The sequence below is a fragment of the Leucoraja erinacea genome, chromosome 25 (assembly GCF_028641065.1).
Source record: "Leucoraja erinacea ecotype New England chromosome 25, Leri_hhj_1, whole genome shotgun sequence".
NCBI lineage: Eukaryota > Metazoa > Chordata > Chondrichthyes > Rajiformes > Rajidae > Leucoraja > Leucoraja erinaceus.
Genome location: NC_073401.1, coordinates 13,889,091 through 13,908,518, shown reverse-complemented (window position 1 = coordinate 13,908,518; position 19,428 = coordinate 13,889,091). Strand labels below are relative to the sequence as shown.

Here is a 19,428-nt window from a genome sequence, read left to right as displayed (position 1 = left end):
GGCTGCAGAAACGGCATTTCGTTTGGACCTCAAGGGGTCCTAATGACAATTAAATTGACTATTGACTATTGTTCCATTCACCCACCACCCTTTGTGCAAAAAAGCCACCCCTCAGATTCCTATTAAATCTTTTTCCCTTCACCTTAAACCTCTGACTTCTGGTCCCCAATTCACCCACTCTGGGCAAGAGACTCTGTGTATCTACCCAATCTATTCCTCTCATGATTTTATACACCTCAATAAGATCACCGCTCATCCTCCTGCAGTCCAAGGAATAGAGTCCCAGCCTACTCACCCTCTCCCTATAGCTCAGACCCTCTAGCCCTGGCAACATCCTTGTAAATCTTCTCTGTACCCTTTCCAACTTGACAACATCTTTCCTATAACATGGTGCCCAGAACTGAACACAATACTCTAAATGTGATCTCACCAATGTCTTATACAACTGGATCTGGGTCTGGATGTAGGACGCTGAGAGCTCTAGGTAGAGCAACACTCAGCACTATGTCCACCATGGAAAATACTGCAAGTTGGACAATTATATACTAGACAATTCTTACATTTATCAAGCCAATTAACCTACAAACCCTCTACGTCTTTGGAATGTGGGAGGAAACCAAAGATCTCGGAGAAAACCAACGCAGGGCACGGGGAGAAGTACAAACTCCGTAAAGACAGCGCCCGTAGTCGGGATCGAACCCGGGTCTCCAGTGCTGCATTTTGCTGTAAGGCTGCAACTCTACCGCTGTGCCACCGTGACTGTGACATGACCTCCCAACTTCTATACTCAATGCGCAGACTGATGAAAGCCAATGTGCCTTTTCGACCACCTTATCTCCTGCGACTCGACCTTCAAGGAACCATGCACCTGTACTCCTAGATCCCTCTGCTCTACAACACTCCCCAGAGCTCTACCATAGGTCCTGCCCATGTTAGACGTCTCAAAATGCAACACCTCACCATCTAGGTTCATTACAACATAGAACATAGAACAGTATAACACAGGGAATGGGCTTTAGCCCACATTGTTCGTGCTAACCATCGATCTCATTTGCATGTACATGTTCCATCTCCCTCTATTCCCTGCACTTCCATGTGCCCATCTAAAAACCTCTTAAACGCCACCATCGTGTGTAACTGACCACTGTAAATAACCCCTCGTGTGTGGGGAGTGGATGAGAAGTGGGATTACATAGAACTAGTGTAAGTGGGTGATTGGTAGTTGGACTCAGTGGACCTATGTTTATGTTGTCCCTTCAATCAGTCAAAACTTTCCATTTTTTTAAAGAGATACAGCGTGTAAACAGGCCATTCGGCCCACTCAGTCCATGTTGACCAACAATCACCCATACACTAGTTCTATCCTACATACGAGGTACCATTTACAGAAGCCAATTAACCTACAAACCTGAACATCTTTAGAGTGTGGGAGGAAACAGGAGCACCAGGAGAAAACCCACGTGGTCACAGGGAGGACGTATAAACTCCATGCAGACAACGCCCACAGTCAGGATTGAACCCAGGTCTCTGGCAGTGTAGGGCGACAACTCCCATGCTGCACCACTGTACCACATGTTCTTAATATGTTACGATCCGTGGGCTGAGAGGAGAGAAAGGTTTGGTACAAAGTAGCCACATTCTTATCTGATTCGCAACACAATATCTAAACATATGCACTTTCTATCAGGTTTCACTCCCTGTGGTCAGATTCACACCCTGCCTTCCTTCCTCCACCAACGCTGTACGCATCTTCACGTTACCGATTGTCACCAACAAAGATTTAAAACAAAACTGGGCCTTACAACACTTGGTCTGTGAAGTTCACACTTAGATCTTTAAATGCTGGCACATTGCAGACATGTGGTTCAATCCTGACTGCAGATGCTGTGGGTGTGGAGTTTGCACGTTCTCCCTGCAACCAGGTGCGTTTCTGCTTGATGCACAACCCCCCCCCCCCCCAGATATATGTGCAGGTAAGTTAAGTGGTTGCAGTAATTTACCCCTAAAGTGGTAAAAGAATCACATGGTAATTAATGAGCATGAGAGCGAATAGGTTGCAGGCCAACAGGAAATGAGAGGGAATAGGACAGGTGGGATGTATCTGCTGGGATCTGGCATGGTCCTGATGGGCTGAATGTCTTCCTTCTGTGTTGCGATTTAAAAAAAGCTTATGATGCTTGTTGGTAACGGTATCCATGCCATGCACCACTCGATCTATTTGTATACGATAAGGGAGCTGCGGACTTGGACCCCAGGATCCTTCCACACATCGATGCTGTTATAGAGTCATAGAGTCTCACATCGTGGAAACAGGCCTTTGGGCACAACTTTCCCAATTTGGTGCCAACATGTCTCACCTGCATTAGTCCTACCTGCCTGCGTCAGACCCATATCCCTCTGAACTTGTCCTATCCACATACCTGTCTAAAATACCTCCTCTGGCAGCTTGTTCCATACACCTAACACCCTTTGTGTGAAAATGTTAGCCATCATGTTCCTATTAAATCTTTCCCCCCTCGCCCTAAACCTATGTCTTCTGGGTCTTGGTTCCCCCACACTGGGCAAGAGATTCTGTGCGCATACCCAATCTATTCCTCTCATGATTTTGTACATGGATCTTAAGGGTCTTAACGTTAATTGGACACTTCCCCTGTACAATCGGCCTCCCAAAGTGTAATGCCCCACTTTCGCTCGGATTAAACTCCATTATCTTCCCCCTTCTTATTGCCTGGATTGGTGACTCACTGTGTGCTAAATGAAGTGGGAATATGCCTCAACACACCAGTCCTGCAGGATGGGAAGGTCACCTTTGCTAATCAGAAGGTCGCCATTAGAAACACTCCTGAAAATCGCTCATGAGCTTCAGAGTGGCATAAATTTGAAAGCAGCAAAAAAAAAACTACACAGTAAACAAATGGTTAATTTTAAAGTCAAAGTTCAGTGAGTCGTTTGAAAGGTCAGCCTTTGACGATCAAGTTTCCTTTATGGACAAAAGCGAATTGTGTTCTGCAGTTGTTCCAGTCCAATAACAGCGCCTGCAGAAACTTTATCTGCAGCAGGTATTTCATTGTCAGCTTTCTAAATGTCTACAGGGGAACTATTAACAGCAGCGCAAATTTCTACAGGATAAAACAGGAGCAGCCCCCGCCGCACTAATGCGCCTTAAATTTCTTTGAAACCTTGCCCAGAGCCACACAGTCAGTGCTCAGTTCTTTATCTATTTTGGTGGCCCCCCTGTTTGAGCAGATGGCTGAAAATTTATAGCAACATCTGCACGGGAATTTTAAATTGTGCCTCCAAGGTTAGTTAGCAAATGACCACCAGAGCCTGCTTTTAATTATGGAAATGGATCTCCCCGTGACTGTTTCTGAGAAAGTACCGTCTGGAAACGTACCGTCATCTTCAAAATTGGAAAAGCTCCAAATCAGGGCACTCATTTCTTCATTGATAGTGATCACCATATCTCACTTATATTTCGAGAAAGGAATTGATTTTAACCATTGAACTCTCAAACTTTCTGTAAACTCTACAAACACTCCTACTGCCCTTTCTCCCCCATAAACCCCCCCCCTCTGTCTTTCACACCCCCTCCCCTCCTCACCCCTGCACCCTAGCTGACCTTGCACCTATCTCTCCCCTCTCCTACCCCTAAACACATTCCTGCCCCATCTACACAATTTGCACCTCATCAATCCTCTAGCTTCACAATTTGCAACTCTCTGATCCTTCTGTCTCACACCACGTGTGTTCATCTCTAGCCTTTGTCTGACTATCTGCCTATCAACCCCCATCCCCCCCACCTTGCCTGTGTTCACATGAACTGCCAGGCTTTGTCCTGCCCATCCACTCTTCTAGCATTCTTCACCTTTCCCCTCACCCACCCCCACTGCTGCAATCAGTCTGAAGAAGGGTCCTGAAATAAAACGTCACCTATCCATGTTCTCCAGAGATGCTTCCTGACCCGTGGAGTTTCTCCAGCACTTTATGGTTTATCTTGAACCCTAGTTGTGTTTAGTGTGGCCTCCGTCTCACCTGTGGTGTAACACAGCCTGTTCCAATTCTCTGGCTCCCACTGTTGGAGGTGTTGTGAAGATCGCCCACGATGGGAGGTCAGTGGTGGTGCCCCGGATTTGGGGCTATGGTCGTAACAGTGCGTTCTGATGAGAAGTCTCTGGAGAATGCCCCAGGAATAATTCCCCTTATCTCTGGATGCTTTCAAGAGAGAGCCAGATAGGGCTCTTAAACACAGAGAGTCTTGAGTCTGTGGAATTCTCTGCCTCGGTGGATGTTTTCAAGGGAAAGTTAGATAGAGCTCTTAAAGATAGCGGAGTCAGGAGATATGGGGAGAAGGCAGGAACGGGGTACTGATTGGGGATGATCAGCCATGATCACATTGAACGGCGGTGCTGGTTCGAAGGGCCGAATGGCCTACTCCTGCACCTATTGTCTATTGTCCATCTCCTCTAGAAGGTACAGGAGCCTGAGAACTGTGAACCTCCAGGTTCAAGAACAGCATTTTTCCAGCAACCCATCAGGCTCTTGAACCACTATCTCAGTAATTATGATCAACTATGGACTTTATTTTGGTTGTACTCCAGACTTCAGTTTTGCAATATTATGGTCTGGTTATCCAGTATTACTGATTTTCAACTGATTGTATATTTATTTGTGTGTTTGTGTATTCATGGGACCTGCAAAGTTGCAGCACGGAAGGATTTCATTGTTTTTTAAGAAGGAACTGCAGATGCTGGAAAATCGAAGGTACACAAAAATGCTGGAGAAACTCAGCGGGTGCAGCAACATCTAATGGAGCGAAGGAAATAGGCAACGTTTCGGGCCGAACCCCTTCGGGCTTCGGCCCGAAACGTTGCCTATTTCCTTCGCTCCATAGATGCTGCTGCACCCGCTGAGTTTCTCCAGCATTTTTGTGTACCTAGGATTTCAATGTTTCATAGCTGGTACATATGACAATTAAACTTTTTAGTGCTGGAGTAACTCAACGGGTCAGACATCATCTCTGGTGGACATGGATTGGTGACATTTCAGGACAGGACCCTTCTTCAGACGGATTGTAGTAGGAGAGGCAAAGCTGGAAAAGAGGTGGGGTCGGGACAGAGCCTGCCAAGTGATAGGTGGATAGACGCAAAAATGCTGGAGTATCTCTGCGGGTCAGGAAGCATCTCTGGAGAAAAGGCAATCCGAAGAAGGGTCTCGATTCAAAAAGGTCACCTATTCCTTTTCTCCAGAGATGACGCATAACCTGCTGAGTTACTCCAGCATTTTGTGTCTTTGTTCAGTATAAACCAACATCTGCAGTTCCTTCCGACATGATAGGTGGATACAGGTAGGTGGGTTGATTGGCAGATGGGTGGACAAAGGCCAGAGATGAACAGGAGACAAAAGGCTGTGGGATGTAAGGAGAGTATCTACCTATCATCTATCAGGGCAAATATTCATCCTGAATAACCAACTGCAAAGTTGGTCTCATGCAAATTTTTGTGCGATTGTTATCTTCATTGTATCAATCCAGTGCTGCAAATGCATATGTTAACACTCGCGAGTCCAGAACCAGGGACCACAGTCTTAGAATAAAGGGGAGGTCATTTAAGACTGAGGTGAGAAAACACTTTTTCAGCCAGAGAATTGTGAATTTATGGAATTCCCTGCCACAGAGGGCAGTGGAGGCCAAGTCACTGGATGGATTTAAGAGAGAGTTAGATAGAGCTCTAGGGGCTAGTGGAGTCAAGGGATATGGGGAGAAGGCAGGCATGGGTTATTGATAGGGGACGATCAGCCATGATCACAATGAATGGCGGGGCTGGCTCGAAGGGCCGAATGGCCTCCTCCTGCACCTATTTTCTATGTTTCTATGTTTACTCCAGCTGCTCTCAATTTCTGAATGTTTGGATGGTGAAGTTAGAGTCATAGAGAGTCGAAGAGTTATAGAGCGTGGAAACAGGCCCTTCGGCCCACCTTGCCCATCCTGTTCCATCTACAGTTGTGTAGCCAATGTAGCAATGAGTTAGCACATCATGTTAATACTGTGTTTAAAGTCAGCCCTAGATTCACACAGCAATCTGAAACACTGCTTTGAGGTCCAGGCCAAATAACATTGTGTAGGTGGATCCTGCATGAATCTACCTCTGTCTCCAGCCTGTTGTCACTCACTGTTGTGTTGGGTGTAAATTTACCACTGCTTAACCTTGAGACAACCTTTAGGCTCTGGTTGATGGATGAAGTAATCCTATTACTGTGGACTGAATTAGACTGAAGTGGCGTGACTGACCCAGGAAATGGGCATTCAGTTCCACACTCCTAAACTAATAGTCAGGGAAGACAACGATAACATTCTCATAGATTGTCAACTTAAAGGTAATGCACAATCAACAGTGGTCTAAACCAGAGGGGCTCCTGCAATTAGAACACAGAAGAAAGAACAGTGCAGCAGAGGAACAGGCCATTCAGCCCACAATGTTTATGCTGAACATGATGCCAAGAGAAATTCATTTCATCTGCCTGCACCTGATCCATATCCTTCCATTCCCTGCATATCCAAGTCAAGAGTCAAGAGTGTTTTATTGTCATGTGTCCCAAACAAAGCAATGAAATTCTTACTTGCAGCAGCACCCCAGAATATGTAAACATATGCAATGCATACTCCTATCCAAAAGTCTTTCAAACTATCGTACCTGCCTCCGCCACCACCCCTGGCAGCTCGTTCCAGGCACCCACCACATCCTGTGTAAAACATAAGTATGGTTAGGGACACAATGAAGAATTTGTTTTTAGTTATTCCCGTTGGGACTTCTACATTCACCTGCAATTATCTGATGGGACTCACACTCACTACGTTTTCCCTTCAGCAAGAATGCTACCATTGATGTGAGGCCAATATTAGTCTGGAATTTGTCTCCCCTGAATTAATCCTACAAAGAAAGCCAGTGATGGAAGCAAACAGCAATTTGCAAATGACTGAGCAGCTGTCAAAGGTTTTCTCAGCTGCTCGGTGGGTGGAACGTGTTCTGCCTCTCCCCCCCCCTTGCCCCCTACCCTCCTCCATCACCTCCCACCGTCAGCATTAAGTCTCCACCCAAAGACCAGCATTAAGCTTCAGACTGGCTAGAGAGATAGTGGATACAGTCATGGAATCATAGTGATACAGTGTGGAAACAGGCCCTTCAGCCCAACTTGCCCACACCAACCAACTACATTAGACCCACCTGCTTGCGCTTGGTCCATATCCCTCCAAACCTGTCCTATCTATGTACCTGTCTAACTGTTTCTTAAACATTGGGATAGTCCCAGCCTCAACTACCTCATCTGGCAGCTTGTTCCATACATCCACCACCCTTTGTCTGAAAAAGTTACCCTTCAGATTCCTATTAAATCTTTTCCCCTTCACCTTGAACCCATGTCCTCTGGTCCTAGATTCCTCTACTCTGAGCAAGAGATTGTGCATCTACCTGATCTATTCCTCTCATGATTTTGTAGACCTCTATAAGATCACCCCTCATCCTCCTGTACTCCAAGGAATAGGGACCCAGCCTACTCAACCTTCTAAAAAACTGTCACTACACACTCCCTTCTTCGAGCTTTCTTCTCCTCTCCTACAATCAGTCTGAAGAAGAGTCCAGACCTGAAACGTCACCTATCCATGTTCTCCAGAGACGCTGCCTGCCCTGCTGAGTTACTCCACCACCTTGTGCCTTGTTTGTGTATCAACCAGCATCTTGTTCCCGCAGATTCAGTGGGATTTGTGCAAAGTGTCCATATTACCGCTTATTATGATGCAAATAAAATTAAGACGTTGGTCGCCCCTAGATTAAAATAAAATAAAGCAATAAAACTAGTGAAATAATATTACAAAGATACCTGTAAATGCCAATCTCAATATTGATCAAGATAACTTTGTGCAAAAATATCACGATTTGTACTTTAAATCATGTTATCTCAGGGTGAGGTCTACATTGCTAACCTGAGGCAATCTGCGGACAAACATCTGCCCTTCTCCGTGGTGGGGCCGTCCTCTCTCCGACCCCATTCCTAAGCACCTCCACTGATTTCCCTTGATTTGAAGAGGGAAGAAAGAGGAAAAAAACCTGTGGAAAAAAACTCAATCAGCGACAGCTGGCTTGAGAGCAAGTGTAGTGAAAATCCCAAATACATTAGTCATTTCAATTGCGAAAGGCAAGTTTTGAAAAAAAAACACATCTTCAAAACCCATGCCAAAGTATCACCCAATCCTGCTGTAATTTGAAGAAAGGGGACACAAGAAAATTGGCCAGTCATTTAGCCGATGAAATCTGCCCCGTTCTTTGTTATGATGGTTCCATGTTTTTAAACATTTTCCCTTCTTTTCTCACTTCCCTAACTGTCTAACAACATCTGGCACAAAATATGAATTTGTCTGATTTTCCAACTGAGTCAAAGAATCGCAAAGAGTCGCTCAGCACAGAAGCAGGCCCTTCGGCCCATCATGTCTCTGCCAACCATCAGATCGGTCTGAACTACTGACTCGCCTGCATTAACTCGATATCCCTCTCTGCCCTGTTTTTTCCAAGCACCTGTTAAGATGTCTCTCAGCTGTTGTTCCAGTTGGTGCCTCCACCACCTCCTCCGGCAGCACATTCCAGACACCAACAACTATTTATGTGAAAATCGTTACTGTCAGATATCCTTTAAACCTCGTCCCTCTCCCCATGAACGCTGCACCGTCCAGTTATAACATTCTTGATTGTATAGCTCAGTTGTTCTCCAGCATAGTTATGCCCCTGTCCCACGCTGCGAGTCCACCCAAGAGCTCTCCTGAGTTAAAAAAAAAAAAATCAAAACTCGTGGTACCTCATCACAAGCATTTTTCTACTCTTGGAAATTTTTCACACTGTTGAAAAAACTTCACGAGTTTCCGCGTTTCCCGAGTAGCATTACGAGCCGCCTATGAGACATCCACGAGCTCCGACGTACCCGCTACGTACATTCTACGTACTTATCACGAGTTTGATTTTTTTGATTGACATTGTGGGACATGCCCTTTACAGTTAGTGAGTACCCTCTCGTTAGAGACACTTGTACCACTTGATGCTACTCACACATGATATGATTTGAGTTGACTGTATAGCACACAAAACAAACTGTATCGAGGTACATGTGACAATAATAAACCAATATCAATTCTATGTGTATGCCTGCTTTCAGAAACCTCTTCTAAACTCTCTATAATTGTGAAACATCGATAATTGTACTTTCAGTTCCATTCTCATATGCAGCTTCAGAATTTACTGCATTAATCCTCCATTCATTGTGAGATGTGCTTCTGCCAACGAGGCCATTGTATAAACGTAATCTGTTTGTTTTTTTTTTTTTTTTAAAAGGACCCATTTATCAGATTATTTTGTAATGTTATTCCATTGATGATGCTATCTAGTAATGCCATCAGATATCAACTCCCCCAATCTAATTATTCTGTTAGTGGCTTTAGAGTTCACAGGTCAAAACAAAGCATAGTAATAATCCTGGTTACATATACTATACCACCCATTCAAAAGAAATATACACCTTGCATTGGTCCAAAACTGTGCGTGGAGTTTACAAGTCCTCACTATGACTGTGTCGGTTTCCTCTGTGTGCTCTGGTTTCCTCCCGCATCCCAAAGATGTGTGGGTTTGTAGGTTAATTGGCCTCTGTAAATTGCCGGTTTTCATGCTGTATCTTGCAATCAATTAATTTGCCTTCTAGTGTAGGGAGTGGATGCAAAAGTGGACAACATAGAACTAATGTAAACGGGTGATTGACGTTCGGCGTGAGCTTGGTGGGCGGAATGGCCTGTTTCCATGCTATATCTTTCAAGCAATTAATGTGCATCTGTAAATTGCCCCAGTGTGTAAGGAGTGAATGAGAAAGTGGGATAACATAGAACTAGTGTAAACAAGTGATTGATGGCCGATATGGACTCGGTGGGCCGAAGGGCCTGTTTCAATGCTGTATCTCCTAAGCTAAAAAGAGCCTGGGCTGGCACTCAGCGTATATGTTGCCTAAGGCAGTGAAGTCCTTCATAACTGTTCTCCTAGTACAAATTTAAGCTAAAATCAATCTTTAACGCAACTATAGGTCCACCACACATGTCTTTATCATTCAAGAGAGAATCAAGAGTCATATGTATCGGCAATGAAACAATGAAATTCCATGCTGCATCTCCAAAGTAAAACAAAAACAACACACACACATGTTACAAACAGGAAGAAAATGCAATCTCTCTAAACTGCACTCAAAGAAGTAAATATGGCCTTTATTTTAATGAGCAACATAAACGGCAAGGATGAGTTCTGATGATAGATGTGAAGCAACAGAACTGGGGTTTTGGAGCTTTGGAGAAGTTCCAGTGCTTGGCATTCTTGCATTGTTCTCTTAATTTAGCAAGTGCACATGTCACAGTAGAAGACAAAGAGTGAGCGAGGGCTAAGGTCAAAATCTTAAAAGTAGAACAGGCTCTGACGCATAACGTTTCTATAACCTTGAGGGCGCACATTCAAACACATCATACCAGGGATGAAACCAAATAGTTTTAAAAATGGTAGGGGTGGTGTTCCAAGGAGCAGATTACTAAATAATGCCCAAAGTAGGAATACATTTATTTTTACACTTAACGAAGAGTATATATTCCACTGTGTGCATTGTATGAGCATTGTGTCCCTCCTGCAAGCAACATCACAAAGGCTGTAGCAATGGTAAGCATCTGTGTTAATACCATATTATATTACATTAGAAACGGCTAGCACAGGGGAACAAAGCAGCTAAGGAGGACTTAGGAAAGCAACAGTTTTGCTGCATCTCCATCTACATGCTTGAGTTCCTGCGGTATTTAAAAAAAAAAAATGGAAGCAAGATTTATTGTGAGGTTAACAAATCTGTGACATTTAATTTTTGTGACTTGGCAGTTAGTTAATAGTTCTGGGCAAATCTCTTAATGATAAAAAAGATTTAAGTTTCTCCAGGGCTTCTGGGATGAAGGAACAATGTAACTGAGATAAGCACAATGCGTTGGAGGAACTCAGCGTGTCAGGCAGCATCTGTGGAGGGAACGGACGGGCGATGTCTTTGGTCGGCGCCCTTCTTCAGACCGAATGGTCCTGGTAAATCTAATACTGATCTCATCTGATAAAGAGTCCCGACTCAAAAATGTCGCCTGTCCATTCCCTCCACAGGTGCTGCCTGACCAACTGCGTTCCTCCAACGATTTGTGGTTTGCTCAAGATTCCAGCATCTGCAGTTCCTTGCGTCTCCAAGTATTTAAGATACTCAGGCAGTCAAGATGCAGATTTGATCCCCATTCCTCACTGACCTGGTTGCTTCCAGCTAAGTTGGATTGGGTTGGGGGATTCCTCCAGCAAGCTAGCTTTCAGCACTGATTAGGATGCTATTTATTTTTCAGGCACCCAAGAAGGCAAAGAAGAAGGCAGAGGGAGCAAACTCCAACGTGTTCTCAATGTTTGATCAGTCGCAGATTCAGGAATTCAAGGAGGTAGGTTTTGTTAAGTTTGTATTCAGTGTAACACTCGCTCAATGAGGAACAGCTGCAGAGAATTCAGAGCATACACCAACAAAGCCGGTAGGAATGAGGAATGAAAGGCCAGTGACCTGAATGACAACCTTCCACAACTCTTCTCACCATTCTCAATGCGGGTTTCACATTTACACCATCCTTGGTTCTTTGCTTTATGTTTGATATTTCGTTAAAGTTAGCATTCTCCCTGAAAGCTAATCAAAATGCCCATTGATTAGAAATCTAAACCAATCATTTGTGATACACCAACAAAGTCTCAAGTTTGATCCCTAGTCTGTGCTGAGCAGCAGATGTTAACTAGGGAGCAATAAAAATCTATAATTTGACGCTAGTAATCCAATCTTAATAGAAGTACTTGCTTTGAGCATTGCACGGTAAATTCTATTGAAAAGTGTAAGTGTGAATGACAAGGAACAAACACACCACCTGTACGATATCTTTAACGTGGTTAGAAATTCCCAAGGTGCTTCACGTGTAATGAACAAGATCTGAGACCAAACTACATAAAGGATGCATGGAGTGGGAGAGGGTAGGGGAGGGACTGGGATATTGCCCCCAGCACCTTGGAGGAGGTGCCTCCTTGGTCACAGAGGTGGTCGGGCGAGGAGGGGGATGTTGGGTTATGGGCCTGCAGCAGCCGGGGGCTTACCTGGATCAGGGACACTCCAGTACTCCAGTGTGGACAGACCGGACTCGGACTTCGGACTTGGGACATTTTCTTTGTAAAATATGGTGACTGTTCATTTTTGTGGGTTGTGCAAAAGAATTTTGCAGTGTTGTGTATGTGACAATTAGGATATTGAACCATGTTTGGGGACATGATCAAATGCTTTTTGAAGAGGGAGGCTGGGAGGGATGCTTTAAATGGAGGAATGAGAAACAGGGTGATGGAGGGAGGGGTTTATGAGAATGAGCTTAGAGCTTGGGCAATGCCACACATGGTGGGGTGGTGGGGGGGTGGTGGGGGGGGGGGGGGGGGGGGGGGGGGTGGGGGGGGGGGGGGGGGGGGGGGGGGGGGGGGGGTGGTGGGGGGGGGGGGGGGGATGGGGGTTGTGGAAGTGATTGGGGAAATCTATGACACTCGGGCTGCATTGAGAAGGCAGATTAAGGGGAACCAGATAACTAGGGTGGGTTTCAGGATGGGGAGATCACAGAAGTCAGAGGGATAATGTATCGAAAATAGATTGCTTTCCCTTCTCCAGCCAACAGAGACCCATTATGGGCTCCATCCTTCCTGAGGTCATCTGTTGCCGGCCCAGATTTGTTCTGGACTTTTCTCACCTCCACTTTATTTCCCTCCCTTCCCCCACCTCTACTTTCACTCTGTGGAAGGGTTCCAACACCAAGTGTCACCTATCCTTTTATCTCCAGAGATGCTGCCTGACCTGCCGAGTTACCCCCAGCACTTTGTGTCCATCTTCAGTATAAACCAGCATTCGTTATTCCTTGGTAGACACAAAATGCTGGAGTTACCCGGCGGGGTGAGGAGAGAAAGAATTGTTGACGTTTCGGGTATTGCTTCCTACCTATAGAACAGTATAGCATAGGGACCGGCCCTTCAGCCCACAATGTCCATGCTGAATATGATGCCAAAGTCAACAAATCTTCTCTGCCAGTGAGCAGGCAGATCTGTATATCTGTGTCTCTCCATTCTCTGCCTCCACTACCACCACCCCCAGCAACATGTTTCAGGCACTCACCACCCTCTGTGTAAAAAAACATGCTCTGCACATCTCCTTTAAATGCTGCTCTTCTCACCTTAAAGCTATGCCTTTGACATTTCCACACTGCGGACAAGGATTCTGACTGCCTACTTTATCCATGCTTCTGATAATCTTTTATACTTCTATCTCCCCTCAGCCTCTGGCATTCTAGAGAAAATAATTGAAGTCTGTCCAACCCCTTCTTACAGCTAATGCCTCCTAATCCATGCATCATTCTGGTATAGGTTAAGTTTTTGAGGGGTTCTCAAGTCTATGTACTGTTGACATGTACTGGCCAGAATTCTATAGGAATAATCTATAATTCTATAAGAGGGTGGCACAGTGGCACAGTGTTAGAACTGCTGCCTCAGTGCCAGAGACTCGAGTTGGACCCTGACTACGGGTGCTGTCTGTGTGGAGTTTGGATGTTCTCCCTGTGGCCGAGTGGGTCTCCTCCCACACATTCCAAAGACGTGAAGGATTGTAGGTTAATTGGCCCCTAGTGTGTAGAGAGTGGATGAGAAAGTGGGATAACATAGAACTAGTGAGCTTGGGTGATCGATGGTCAGCATGGACTCAGTGGGCTGAAGGGGCTGCGTCCTAAATGAAACCTAAAGGAACTAATCATGGCTGCAGATAAATTATCTGTTTCCTTTGGCACTTTTCCATTCAATATTTATTCCTAATCTTTATTTTCCCCTCACAAAGTGAAGGGAGTCGCACTTGTGAATCTGTGTGAGGCCACTCCGTAGTGCAGAATGTTACGGTGCTCGTGAACAGCCCTTGAGTGAGACACTGCTTGAGACCACAGCCCTCAATTAAACGTTAATGTTTAACACTGGCAAAGGACAAGGAATCCATGGTCGATGCTTCTGTTAGACAAGGAATGATGCATGGCACAGGCCACAGACCCACTATATTAAATGTGTCTCTGCTGAACCTGAACCATAAGTTATAATCAAGGATACCAGTTTTTAATACTGTATTGATTTTGCCTTGATTCCAGGCTTTCACAATAATGGATCAGAACAGAGATGGATTCATTGATAAGGAGGACCTAAGGGACACATTTGCCGCTCTGGGTTAGTTTTACTATCACAAACAGATTTCTTCTGCTGAGGTCAAGAGAATATTATTAATGATTAGTAATCTATTCTACAGGCCGGGTAAATGTAAAAAATGAAGAACTGGAAGAAATGATTAAAGAGTCTTCTGGGCCAATTAACTTCACAGTTTTTCTTACCATGTTCGGTGAGAAGCTCAAGGGTGAGTGGAATAAGTGATATTAATGTACTATTCCTCAACAAAAAAACGCCACAGATGATGAGAAACATTTTAACTAAACAAATTGTCAAGGGCTGTAGGGCAGAGGTTTATAGTGAGACGGGCAAAGTGAAAAGAGGTGTGCGGGCACAGAGAGCGGTGGGTGCCTGGAACGAGCTGCCAGGGGTGGTGGTTTAGTTTAGTTTTAGTTCATAGTCACATGTACCAAGGTACAGGGAATAGCTATTTTGTTGCGTGCTATCCCGTCAGCGGAGAGACTATACACGATTACCATCAAGCCTCCCACAGTGTACAGATACAGGATAAAGGGAATAATGTTTGGTACAAGATAAAGTCCGGTAAATACCGATTAAAGATAGTCCGATGGTCTCAGCTGAGGCAGATGGAAGGTCAGGACCGGTCTCCAGTTGGTGATAGAATGATTCAGTTGCTATATGATAACGATGTGTAAGAGGCTTTTAGAGAGCCACATGGATATGCAGGGAATAGAGGATTAAGGATGATGTGCAGACAGAGTAGTTTAATTTGGCATCATATTCAGCACAGACATTGTGGGCTGAAGGGCCTCTCTGTGCTGTGCTGTTCTATGTTCGAATGGAAAATAAACAGTTACCTGTCAACACTGGTGCTGATTTGCAACAAGCTTGTGTTGCATGTCCATTCCCCCCACAGAAGCTGCCTGACTCGTAGAGTTCCTTCAGCACTTTGTGTTTTTGCTGGAGGCAGTTAAAGATGAGCAATAAAATCTGGCCTTGCAAACGGTAACCCCTGGTAAACTATTTAAGAAAAACGGCCATGATTAAGTTGACATCACTGTACATGGAAGGCACTGGCCAAGGTAAAGAAACAAAGAGGGATATGAGCCAAATGATGGGGCATCTTGTCAGCATGGACAGACTGGGCAGAAGTGTCTGTTTTCTTTGCAGTTTAACTCAATTATTCCATGATTCCATGAACCAAAATAGCAGTTGCAATATTGATTTCTATGTCATGGGCCATGGATTTATGAGTGTATACTTACTCAATAACATAGACACAAAGAGCTGGAGTAACTCAGCGGGACAGGCAGCAACTCTTGAGAGAAGGATTGGGTGACTATAATATTGAATCTCTCCATAAGAGATTGGGTATAACACAAAGTGCTGGAGTAACTTAGCTGGTCAGGCAGCATCTGTGGAGGGAATGGATAGATAATGTTTCGGGTAAGGACTCTTCAAAGGCATCAAAGGTTTCGAAGGTCTTTTATTGTCACGTGTACCAATTAAGGTACAGTGATATTTGAATTACCATACAGCCATAGGAAGAAAAAAAGCAACAAGACACTCATTTACATAAAAGTCACCATAAACATCCACCACAGTGGATTCCCCACATTCCTCACCGTGTTGGAAGGCAAAAAAGTCCAACCTTCGTGCTGTTTATTCTCCCGCGGTCGGGGCAGTCGAACCATCCGTCGGGGCGGTCAAAGCTCCCGTGTCGGGGCGGTCGAAACTCCCGTGGCTTGGAGTTCCCGATGTCGATCTCTGACCAGAGACCGCGGGCTCCATGATGTTAAGTCCGCGAGCACCCACGGTCTGAGCTCCGAGGTTGATCCCTGGCAAAGGGGTCGCGGACTCCGCGGTGTTAAAGTCCTGTAGGCTCCCCTCGGTGGAGCTCTCAAAAGTCGGTCTCCAGCAAACGCCGCCAACTCCTCGCTGTTAGGCCACAGTGCGGATGGAGATACGATATGGAAAAAAATTGCATCTCCGTCGTGGTAAGAGATTAGAAAAAGTTTCCCCCAACCTCCCCCCAATAAAACAAGCTAAAGAACACTATAAAACATACATTTAACACATACTATTTAAACACAAAGAAGGAAGGGACAGACAGACTGTTGGCGAGGCAGCCATTGCTGGCACCACCTAATGGACATCGTTAGACTGATTGTAGTGGGGCAGTGGGAGAGAAAGCTGCAATAGAGAGGTGGGGGTGGGACAACGCCTGGCAAGTGATGGGTAGATACAGGCAAGGGGGGTTTGTGGCATGGCAGATGGTTGTAGTAAGTGGTGGATAGACACTAAAAGCTGGAGTAACTCAGCAGGACAGGCAACATCTCTGGAGAGATGGAATGGATGACGTTTCAGGTCGAGACCCTTCTTCAGACTTAAGATAGGCTGTTCCCTTCTGATCTTTCATGTGATGGCGTGAATCAAAGGAAATTGACAATAGTATATTTCACTATAACGCATTTCAACTCAAAATCTACTTGCAATTCTCTAAACTTATGTTGTCAGACAGAAATAGAAAGATTTTTTGCTTGCATATTTTCACAGGTACAGATCCAGAGGAATCAATCTTAAATGCATTCAAAATATTTGATCCTGAAGGCAAGGGTGTGTTAAGAAAAGATTAGTAAGTACACACAGTATTTGACCTTTCATCGTGCTAATGTTTGTGTCTGATTTTTAAAGATCCTAAATTGGTTGCTTTTATTTGAACATTTTTTAACTCCTTTTACGCAGCATTCAAGAAATGTTGATGACTCAGGCAGAACGATTTAGCCAGGAAGAGGTAGGTTCTTTCAAGTAGTGAATTAACTTGGAAGAAAAATTGTAGATCCTTGCCCGTTGTAATATTGACTTACTGTATGCTAAGCGTATACGCAAGTAAATGCCTCAGCAGAAATTGGCCATTTTGAGATAATGCTTCTTCATTAGATTCCCTTCTCTCTTGCTCCACAGTCAACGATCATTATTCACGTGTAAAGAGCAGTTCTGTTGGCTTCTGTCCTCCCAAGTGAGGCCTCTACATCGCGCTCATTCCAAGAGCTAGTATTCTCGGATAACCATTAGTTGGCAAGCCATTTCACTTCTGTTGACTTGCAGAAGTCATCGTTTCTATTCCCTGGCTCGGAGGCCATTTGTTTGGAGAGGAGCGGATTACTAATTTATTGAAGTACAGCTTGTTTTATCTAATGAGGGGTGTGGGCTTAAGTACTGTCCCACATTGGGAGACAAGTATGAACATTAATCATCTCCTAAATACTCTCTTCACCCAATTACTGTCCATTTACCCAGACCCCCCCGCCACAAGCGAAGTTCTCTTGGGGGAGATGCCAGGAGCTTGTGAGAGACAAGTGTGCACTTTCTCCCCATCAATATGTTCTCCAAAAATAACAGCTGCCAAAAAAAAGCATCTAAAGTGATGGTGTTACATAAAATATCTCCAGCAGAGACTTTGAAACATTTTGCAAATACGATCTCCGCTTTTCAGTTGCCATCCTTGCACTAATATTTCGAATCTACACTTTCTCTGTAGCTGTAACACTATGGTGGCGCAATGAGGCATCTGGTAAAGCTGCTGCCTCACAGAGCCGGAGAACCCAGGTTCAATCCTGACCTCGGGAGCTCTCACAGTGGAGTTTGCATGTTCTCCCTGTGAATCTGTGGGTTGCCTCCGGCTGCTGCAGTTTCCTCCCACATCCTATCCATTTTCTCCAGAGATGCTGCCTGACCCGCTAAGTTACTCCAGGACTTTGTGTCTATCTTTGATCAATGATCAGTGTGGACTCTGTGGGTTGAAGGACCTTTTTTCATGCGGCATCTCGAAACTAAAACTATAACACTGTGGCGGCTCCTAAGGGTCGTGCCATTATACTGCCGAACCCCTCGGCACAGGAGTGGTGCAGTCCGGAGGCGGCCCTCAGCCGAAGGGTTTAAAAGGCAGGGTTTGGGTGCCATCTTCCTCTGGTTTCGTCTTCCCTTCAACCGGGAAAAATAAAATAAAAGTGCTTCTCAAACTTTGGACTACTTGCCTCATTTTGAGATCCACGCACCACAACACATTGTTTATTTTCTCTTTACACCCCCCCCCCCCCCCCCCCCCCCCCCCCCCCCCCCCTCCACTCTACTACTTCTACTTTCAGTCTGAAGAAGGGTTACGGCCTGAAAAGTCATCTATTCTTTTTCTCCAGAGATGCTGCCTTATCCGCTTAGTTACTCCAGCAGTTTTCTTCCATCTACACTTAACACGACCTGTTGTGCTCACATACTGCTTGATTTGCCTGGATAGCACATGAAACAAAGTTTCTCACTATATCTCGGTACAATTGGCAATAAAAAAACCAATGCTGATAAATCTGCTGTACTTTTTCAGATCGATCAGATGTTTGCAGCCTTCCCCCCAGATGTGACTGGTAACCTGGACTACAAGAACCTGGTACACATCATCACCCACGGAGAGGAGAAAGACCAGGAATAAACAATCCTTCCTGACCACCGTGATCATCTTCTGCACCTTCCGCTTCCCTTTCTATAAACAGCCACTTTGTTATTATACTTCCTCTATTTAACTGTTCCAAAACGCAAGTAGAAAGCAAACTCCTGCACAAGCCTCAGAAAATCAGCGGAAGGATCCCAAACCGAAACGTCGCCTGTCCATTCCCTCCACAGATGCTGCCTGACCCATTGAGTTCCTCCAGCACTTTGTTCTTCAGCTCAAGATTTCAGCATCTGCAGTTTCCTTTTGTATCCAAAAGAGACGAGATAGCTTTTAAAAATTGGTTAAAAAAGTAAAATGGTTGTGAAAGAAAATGTCATTTGTCAAACTGAGTGTGCAGAGACCATCAAGAAATGGAAGCTACAATTATACTTAGTCATCCTCTTTGTAAATACTCAAAATTCCCCCCACAAATCCTGTTGTTCACGTTTTATAGGAACTTTGTGATAATAAGTTGCTTAGAGTGTCAAAAAAAACATATTACTTTCAAACTGACAAGAATTTATCGTTAGTTTGTCACGTTTTTGTGTAATTTGTTAGACCCGAATAAACAAACTCCACCAAAACCAGATATTCAATAACGTATGAAAATTGCAAGAGAAAATAAAGAGAATTCATACAAAA

General features: G+C 44.7%; 1 protein-coding gene across 2 annotated transcripts; it reads left to right on the top strand.

Annotated features, from left to right (window-relative positions):
* Window positions 1–3,039: 3,039 nt before the first annotated feature.
* LOC129709423 (myosin regulatory light chain 2, ventricular/cardiac muscle isoform) lies at window positions 3,040–19,428 on the top strand. 2 transcript variants are annotated; one of them, XM_055655792.1, is made up of 7 exons: window positions 3,040–3,059; window positions 11,429–11,518; window positions 14,270–14,345; window positions 14,425–14,529; window positions 16,860–16,938; window positions 17,049–17,097; window positions 18,682–19,428. In XM_055655792.1, the coding sequence occupies exons 2-7, from the start codon at window positions 11,483–11,485 to the stop codon at window positions 18,784–18,786; spliced, it is 450 nt and encodes a 149-aa protein (XP_055511767.1). In that variant the 5' UTR covers window positions 3,040–3,059; window positions 11,429–11,482; the 3' UTR covers window positions 18,787–19,428. The 2 variants fall into 2 exon arrangements, with proteins under 2 accessions (XP_055511767.1, XP_055511766.1); XM_055655791.1 differs by lacking the exon at window positions 3,040–3,059 and adding an exon at window positions 10,576–10,724.